Below are 8,740 nucleotides of genomic sequence, written 5' to 3'. Positions count from 1 at the left end.
GATAAGTAAAAGTGTATAGATTGATAAAAAGTCTTCCACATAGATACACCTGAGAAAGTGTGGGTGAAACCTCAGAGCTGTTTTTCTTTAACTCGTGGAGACATTTTCCCTGGTAGTGCCATTTGACTGCTAGATGAGTTATACAGTGAGTTCAAACTCTTCATGTCATCAAACCAAAACATCCTCTTCACATCAAACACTATCAACTTCAAATTTGAATCAGTGCTTTAATTTTTTTTAAGTTGTGGCTTCAGCTTGGTATTTTCTCACAAAAAGAAGAGAAAAAGCTGTTGTTTGTCTTTGAAGCTCAGTGTTGGGGTCATATGTGCGTCATTCACTGTGAAGTGGTCTTACCTTCCTACAGCTGATGTTTAGTCACATCTTCTGCATCTGAATATAAGCAGAAGGGAATGTGAAAAAAATGCCCCTTACATGGAAACAATTGATCTATGAGGTTGAAGGGATGCAGATGATTATGTAAATAAGGATGAGTTTGGAAAATAGTCAAATCAGATTTCTTCTGTACAAGTCAAGCAAGTGAGTAGTTTGTTCCTGTGTCAATTTCTCACTGAATTATCTTTCCCCTTGCCACAGACACAAATTGTGTTCTATAACTTTATATCAGCATTAACGTAATCCTAAGACAAAAAGACTTTCTGAATTATTGTAAGCACTGTTGTGGTCTAGTTTGAATAACTGGTATGATTATATCACAGTATGCAGCTCTATGTGTGTAGGTGATAAAATATTATGTTCCGCTGAGTTTTACTGGCAGAGGAAACACAGCACTGATAAAAAAATGCTGCTCTGACGAGAAGATTTTAACGTTTTTTCTCATGTCAGCATTTTGTTCAACAGTAAAGTGAGCACATGACTGTGTATCTGGGATGCAGAGAATGCATAACTATGGTTTCTTACCAGACTATGCATCAGCTTATGTGGTGAGCAAAAAACCTGCATTTTATTTTTTGCATGACTTCATCATATTTTAAGGTGTAGAATGTAAAAGAATGCCATTGTTCATTTTTCTTCTGGATATAATAAATTACTTTTTACTTTGCGTATTTGCATTGCCTGGTTTTGCAAATGTAAAGGCATAACATTTTAATTGAATATGAAGACACACCCTCCACACTTACAGTAAAGTGCTGCTCATTCTTTGCACAGGCCATTGCAGTGTGTTATGTTAAATCTCAATGGAATCTAATGTTTAATAATGTTTTGTCTGGTTTAAATTTCCACACACTGGCTGACGCCTTAGCAAAAATGAAATAAAGACAAAGATCAGTTGTGTTGCAATAGTTTCTTTGAAAATGAAAAAATATTCCACTTAGCTCTTTACAACACTAAGACTGAAAGTATCAGTCTGTGTGTATATGTATGTGTGTGTGTGTGTGTGTATGAGATAGATAGAGAAACAGAGAAAACAGAGAGAGAAGATGGAATGAGAGACAAACATACCAAGAGACCCATGCAGAGGGAGAGAGTAAAAAATAGTCTGGATGTCTGCATATTTTTATGTTTGCATCCAAGTTCAGCTGTAAACTTCACTGATTAAAACTGACATCAACTTTTTGTTTTGTCAGTAACTCACAGACCCTCCATCAATTAAAGAAAATATAATATTATTCCTATAAGTTAGATGGTTAGATGGGTAAATTTCCCATTGAGTGATGTGAATACATGTGCATAAAATGTATCTCTAAAATTTCACATATTTATCTAATGACTGGGGCATCACAGTGGTGGACTGGTTAGTGCTGGCACCTAAATGGCAAATGGTGTGCACATAAATATATATAGTGCTTTTCTACTTATTGGTACTCAAAGTGCTTTACACTGCTTCTCATTCACCCATTCATGCACCAGTGGTGAAGCTGCCATGCAGCTAGCCAACACTTACGGGGAGCAACTAAGTTTTGGGTTCACTGTCTTAATGCTTTAGGTCCAGTATGAAGAGTATTTTATACATAGCGCTATTTCCAAATCTTGTGTTTTAACTTTTTATTAACAAATTAAAGACGCTGTATTTTAGTACAGAAACTTCAGTGTCTTGCTCAAGGACACTTTGACATGTGACCAGAGAGGACGGGCATTGAAACAACAACCCTGGAATTGTTGGATGACTTGACCTCCTCGCCACAGTCGCCCTTAATAGCAGGTCCCTGGTTTGAAGCTAGCTGCAGACTGTGGCCTTTCTGTGTGGAAATTGCATGTTTTCGTCATGCTTGCATGGGATTTTTCCTGGTACTCTGGTTTCTTCCTGCAGTCCAAACACATGATGTTAGTGAGGTGATTGGTTAGTGTAATTGGTGATTGTAAATTTCCTGTAGGTTTAAATGTGAGTGTGGGATATACAATTGAAGATAATGAATGGATAAAAAGATCTACTGGCTTGTGGTTGACCATTAAACATATGTTGCTGTTAAAGCTGCAGCATATAGAACCTATATTGATAGCACCTCTCCATATTAAGATACATTTAGAAGCATTTTTCATGTAGATGCAATAAAAACAAAAACAAATTGTGATTTGTCAATATACTTTGCCTGCAACTCACTCAAAAAAAGTTTGAACAGAGACATGTTTACCACCGTGTTACATCACCTTTTCTATTAATTACAATATTTTAACTATTAATCACAGTCAATAATTTAATAAAAATAACACAACAGGTGTTTGTGCATAATGTAATAAATTTTATTCCACGCATTACATTCTGAGTTTTGTGGCCATTTTTTAAAAATATATTTAATAAATGTAATGCTTTAAGGTCTAGTATGTAGAGTATTTTATTCATAGCCCTGTTCCCTTTCAAACCATCATAGCCTGCATGAGTTACATTTCAACTGTGCACCATGTGTTTTCAAGTTTAAGGATGACATTCTAATGCAAAGCACATACAAATGCATGTACACTGTTGTCCATAATATCGGAAGTTGGAATAAATTATTTTTTACCTCTTCTCATGAAATTATTGTGACAATGTAATTTATTCTTGATAGATACAATCCAAATACAACTGACTTTTGCTAAAAAGGCAAATGTGTCTGAAAACATAGTTATTCCAACTTTATGGGCAACTGTGTATTTCTATAATGCCCCCTTAAAAGTGTCTGTGCTAAAATACAGCATCTTTCCAGGAATTCACCTTTGTCTAAATTAAAACACATACTGCATAGTTGAGATATGACTCATGCAGCCCATGATGATTTGGAAATAGTGCAATGTATATAACACTTATACTAGACCTAAATGGTCTGCACTTATAAAGTGATTTTCTACCTATTGGCACTTAAAGCGCTTTACACTGCTTCTTATTCACCCATTCACACTCACAATTACACACACACTCATATACCGATGGGGGAGCTGCTATGCAGCTGGCCAACACTCACCGGGAGCAACTAAGTTGGGGTTCAGTGTCTTGCTCAAGGAGACTTCGACATGTGACTGGAGGAGACGGGGATTGACCCAACAACTGTAAGATTAGTGGACAACTGCTCTACCTCCCTGCGCCCCAGTCGCCCACAAAGCCTGCAGCCCATGTCGTAACTTGCACAAAATTTTATTTTATAGGTTTTGCACATATGTGCATGTTATGTGCAAGTCATTACATTATTGACTTTTATTACATTTTTTATTACATTATGAGTTTATACTGTACATAGCAGGTTAGTACTGTTACATATAGTCAAGTCAACTATGCAGTGGCCAAATGCATCCAGTATCTTTACAGATGCTGGCTTTTGTATTATTCACTGATAACAATCTGGGTCATCTCTGGGTCATACACCATACAAACAAACTACAATGTGAACTCATCTGACCAAAGATCATGTTTTCACTGTCTTTCAGTCCATTTTACATCATCTTGGGACTTGGCTTTGTTTCCTCACAGAATCAATGTGTAGCTTCTTCCTTGTATAATAGAGTATCAGGTTGTATTCCTGGAGGCAGCAGCATACCATGTTAAAATACTCCTGAGACCATGTACTGCAGCTACATTCATTGTAGTACAGTAGAATGACCGTTTCTCAAGGAATGCCACTGGAGGGATCAAAGGTGATGCCCTTTTAATAGTGGTTTCTACCTTTGGCATTTACCTACCGAGATTTGCCTGGAGTCCCTGAATCTTTTCACATTAGAAGACCTAAATTCTTTCCAGTCAGCATGGAGAAGTATTCTTTTTGAACTCCCTAACAAAGTTTGGCAAAAAGTGGTGGAGCGATCTTTGCTTGCAAAGACTGAACCTTGGGTGGATGCTCCATTTGTCCTCACCTGTCACCAATTACCTACTAATAGATTTTAAATTCAATACATTTAAATTTCTTAAATAATATTCCAGATCATTGTCCACATGTTGATTTAGCACAGGATTTACACAGGATGTCCCTCGTGACACAAAGCCTCCCCAATTTCTGCCGGGCTTGGACGGGCACTGCACAGCTGGGGGTGGGAATGGGCTGTTAGGGGTTCAGTGTCCTGCCCAGAGACACTTCAACATATAGCCCCCCCCTCGGATTTATTATTATCTATGTTGTATGTAAAATAATCAGTTCTACCCAAAAGCTGCAAAATGTCTGTCTGTTAGTAAATCTTATCAAGCAAATTCACCAAAAGACAATATATTATTCCAGTTTTTGTTGTAGTCTCCAGGTGCTGTTGCATTTAATAGTTCATATCAATTAAGAGTAGTAGTACTTTTTACTTTTAAGTGCACAATTTCAGAAATCTGTTTTACTTTTGTTTCGATAAAATACTTTAAAGTAACTTCTTTTATGTAAGTACAATTTCCCAATATCCTTCTCCTTAAGTAACGTCAGCTTTACTTTAAGTTACTTTCCACCACAGTTATTCTATTAACTTTAGGAAATACATGCATTCTTATTATACATTCCCATTTGATTAAACACCAGTGAAGAGGAAGACGAATGGACGATTCCGGATGTGACAAGTTGTAAACCCGTCGAACGATTGTTTGTGCGCTGCTCTTAGGATAGTACGGTACAGGCGCCATGCATTGTGGGACGGAGAGTAACATGGAAGCGGCCACTTGGAGCATGTTGAACCCTCAATAACTTATCTTTAAGGTGTCACAACTCTGAAGCAAGCTTCAGTTTGTGATACGTCTGTAACAATAAAACAGAACTCAGCTAGCATACGATCGGTGATTGACGCTGAAAAGGTAATGTTTGTAATACTGGCGGGTGTTAGCTAATTTGCTAACTACGGCTAAAGCTAAGGGTCAGGTTAAAGACTCTTAATAAGCTAATGCGTGTGATGAGACAAGAAATAAAAACAGACCATCCAACAGGTCAAAACAGGATTTAGAAACAGAATAATGACTTTACCTGAATATGAAAATTACTTTTTAAACTGCTTTACTGTTATCCTTTAAAAGACATGTCTGTGCTGGGAGGTTTACTGAGAGCTGGAGCGTCCGCTCTGTGTCAGTCCGCCGGGACTCTGCTCCACACAGCCAGGACCATTTCTACTGGTGAGTAAAGCTATGTTTACTGGATTTAAGAACTAGTCTTCTGCCTAAAGTAGTCTGTGTTTGTGTCTGTGCTGCAGCAGTACCATCCCTTACAGCCCAAGTACCCCATTTATAATCCTACTTAAGTCAAGATACTAAGAAGCATGCTCTTAGGAATACTAAAAGTTCTGGACTAAAAAAAAAATCCCTATGCCTAGTACACTGGCAGTCTCTATTAATGCAACAACGATAACGGTTGTATCAATTCAAAGCTAGTTTATACTACAGTATTTATGATTAGGTAGTTTATTATATGCGTCCCAATGTGAGGTTCAGCCTCTCAGAAGGATCACAAAATAAAGCTAAGGGGTAGTGAGGTGAATTGTGGGGTATGTTTATAAAACACTGGTCTGATGCACAATTGTGTCATTATATATAATTTATGTTGTTTTAATCAGGCCTTCGAAAATCTAAGCAAAATCAGTAAATCTACCAATTTTAGCAGCACTATATGTATCTAAACAAAAAGAAATTTAATACTGACTCGAAACAATGTGTTGTCTTCAGGTACATGCTGCCAGATCAGAATGCATGCCATCCCTCAGCTAAAGAAGGTAGACAGGTGGACTGAGAAGAGGAGCATGTATGGAGTTTATGATAACATTGGCATCTTAGGTAAGTGTGCTTAACTGCGTAAAACCAATTACCGGTTGGCTGTCTCAGCCTGATATATAAAACTTTTAGAGCATATGCAGGGTTAGGAATTTTAGTCATGGAATAAAGGATTTGTTTATTTTGGTTCTAATAATATCAGTTTTAAAAAGATTTGTGTCTTTGTTGCCATTGTTTTTCTCACCATGCCCTGTGCATGGACATAGTGAACTGTCTGTTGTTGTGCAGTTGTGTTGTTCAGGATGCTGCTGTTTGCATAACAACCGTCACTTTAGACTGTAGTATATGTTTTAGTTGACAAAATATTCACAACTGATAAAATTAGAGTAAAATTTCAATATTTTCCACAGTATACAAATGTATTGTGGAATAAATTTCTTATATGTTTAATGCATAAATATTACAAATGACAATCTTGTGTTTGTGCTCATGGAAGTCTTTTTGAAATCCTGTAAAGTCCTGGAATTTCAGTGGCCAAATGTCTGTGTGTTGTATTTGACGCTGTGTTTCCTCTTCACCTTCTCTGCAAAAACAAAACGAAACAATCTCTTCACTTTGTTCTTCAGGAGATTTCAAAGCTCATCCTAGAGACCTGATTGTGGCCCCCTGCTGGCTAAAGGGCTTTAAAGGTAATGAACTGCAGCGTCTAATTAGGAAGAAGAAGATGGTGGGAGACAGAATGATGACTCTGGACAGACACAACTTGGAGAAGAGGATTCGCCACCTTTACAGACATTTCAACCGGATTGGCAAACGTCGATAAAACTGAACCGACCATACTGGCAAATATATACAGACCAGTCAATAAGGAGTCTAGTCTAGAGTGTAGTGGTATGATTTCTAGTTATTTTGTGGTTGGATTATTGACATTTTTCTATGTTACATCTTTTCGACGAGAACAGAGTTGTGTGATTCCAAGTAGAATACTTCCTGTACCTAAATTTGTTGAATATCTCTGGCCCTGTTAAAAATATCATATGAGACTGAAAATACATATAATACAAACTGCGTGAAAAGGAAGTCTTTATTTTTGTGCTTTTCAGCCATTGGTAACTTACCTAGTATTATTAATTTTGATGTTTATTTCAAAAATCAGTAATCAGGAGGTTTAGAGCTTAAGTTGGGTCTAAAGCCTGTGAGGGAATTTTTAAAACGTGTAAAGTTTGTTTTGGTGTTCAGTACTGACACCTCCTGGTACAAGTAATTAAGAACAACTGGAACAGATATGTTCAGAGATGTAGATGACACCTGGGTAAAGATCAAGATCCAGGAGGTAAAGGCGTTCACAGATCACATGAATGCAGTTGACATCAACGTCAAGTTCACCAGGGAGGACACCAATGACAACAGGCTGGCCTTCCTGGATTGCGCAGGGAATGTTGGGACTTGTGGCAACCTAGTAATAGAATTCTACAGGAAACCCACGGACCAGTAGGTACGCTTTGACTACCACGATCCACTTCAGCATAGGAGCCAGTCTGAGGACCGCTATCAAGGCCTGCGGTTATCCAAAGTGGGCCTTTAACAAGATGTCATCCAGATCCAGAAGGACGATGGACAGAGCAGAGACATGGAGTCAAACGAAAAACCTGGTGAGTCATTAAATGGCTGGAGTGTCAGAGAAGCTCAAAATGATTTTCAAAAAACACCACATACCTGTTCACTTCTAAGCCACCAACACACTGAGTAAAAGAGCCCAACCAAAAGACCAAACACCTAAACACAAGAAGAGCAACATAGTATATGCATTCTAGTGCAGTGAAGAGTGCTCAGAGCTCTACATTGGAGAAACCAAACAGCCTCTAGACAAGATGATGGCCCAGCACAGGAGAAGCAACACCTCAGGACCAGAATCTGCAGTGTACCTAAACCTGAAGGACAAAGGACACTCGTTTGAGGATGCCAAAGCACACGTTTTGGACAGAGAAGACAGATGGTATGAGAGGAGTACGTAAAGCCATTTATGCTCACATGGAGAATCCTCCTCTCAACAGAGGAGGTAGCCCCAGGCGCAACCTGTCTCCCATTTTTCATACTGCCCTTTCATTCATCTCCAGAAAGATTAAGACAACTTTACACATCCACCAAAAGGGCCACACCTAACGACCCCCATCTTTAGGGAGTTAGGGTCTTAATCGTTACATATTGATGACTCTGCTGAAAACAGAACTCTACCGCACCTTCCTTTCTGCTCTTTCTTGCACTTGCATCTCATGAAATGTAAACACTTTTCTGATAGGACTTCGCTTTGATGTTTTCTCCTTGACTTGGATTTCTGCTCGCCTTGTACCTCACTTGTTAGTCACTTTGGATAAAAGCGTCTGCTAAATGACTAAATGTCTGACTCCACCCTGTTCCCACCTCCCACCGTAATGAGCCTATTCAGGCCAGGGTGGAACAAAAGCCTACTCTGGAGGATATAACCAGGTTCCCTAGGCACCTTATTCAGACTGAAGAAGCTTCTTGGATAAGCAGCCAAATGTTTCTAACCAAGAAAAAAAAGTCCAGTGTACATGATTCAGTCTTCGGATAATTAAGAACAAGCAAACACTTGTATAACGGATAAAGTGCAGCACTTTGTGCTAAGGC

The 8,740-nt window shown here is 38.4% G+C and overlaps 1 protein-coding gene across 1 annotated transcript; it reads left to right on the top strand.

Annotated features, from left to right (window-relative positions):
* The first annotated feature begins 4,999 nt into the window (after positions 1-4,999).
* Positions 5,000-7,159, top strand: mrpl51 (mitochondrial ribosomal protein L51). The gene is made up of 4 exons (XM_067510020.1): positions 5,000-5,188; positions 5,405-5,500; positions 6,047-6,154; positions 6,718-7,159. Exons 2-4 carry the CDS (start codon positions 5,407-5,409, stop codon positions 6,912-6,914), a joined length of 399 nt encoding a protein of 132 aa, XP_067366121.1. The 5' UTR covers positions 5,000-5,188; positions 5,405-5,406; the 3' UTR covers positions 6,915-7,159.
* Positions 7,160-8,740: the final 1,581 nt, after the last annotated feature.

The sequence above is a fragment of the Channa argus genome, chromosome 7 (genome assembly GCF_033026475.1).
Source record: "Channa argus isolate prfri chromosome 7, Channa argus male v1.0, whole genome shotgun sequence".
Classification (NCBI taxonomy): domain Eukaryota; kingdom Metazoa; phylum Chordata; class Actinopteri; order Anabantiformes; family Channidae; genus Channa; species Channa argus.
This window is presented reverse-complemented; position numbering and strand designations above follow the sequence as displayed.

What these genes read in the sequence shown, in the direction of transcription:
- mrpl51 (XM_067510020.1), top strand. Translation starts at nt 5,407, where the DNA reads ATGTCTGTGCTGGGAGGTTTACTGAGAGCTGGAGCGTCCGCTCTGTGT. An exon ending in AGCCAGGACCATTTCTACTG is followed by an intron (nt 5,501 to 6,046) that starts GTGAGTAAAGCT and finishes TGTTGTCTTCAG; the next exon opens with GTACATGCTGCCAGATCAGA. An exon ending in TGATAACATTGGCATCTTAG is followed by an intron (nt 6,155 to 6,717) that starts GTAAGTGTGCTT and finishes TTTGTTCTTCAG; the next exon opens with GAGATTTCAAAGCTCATCCT.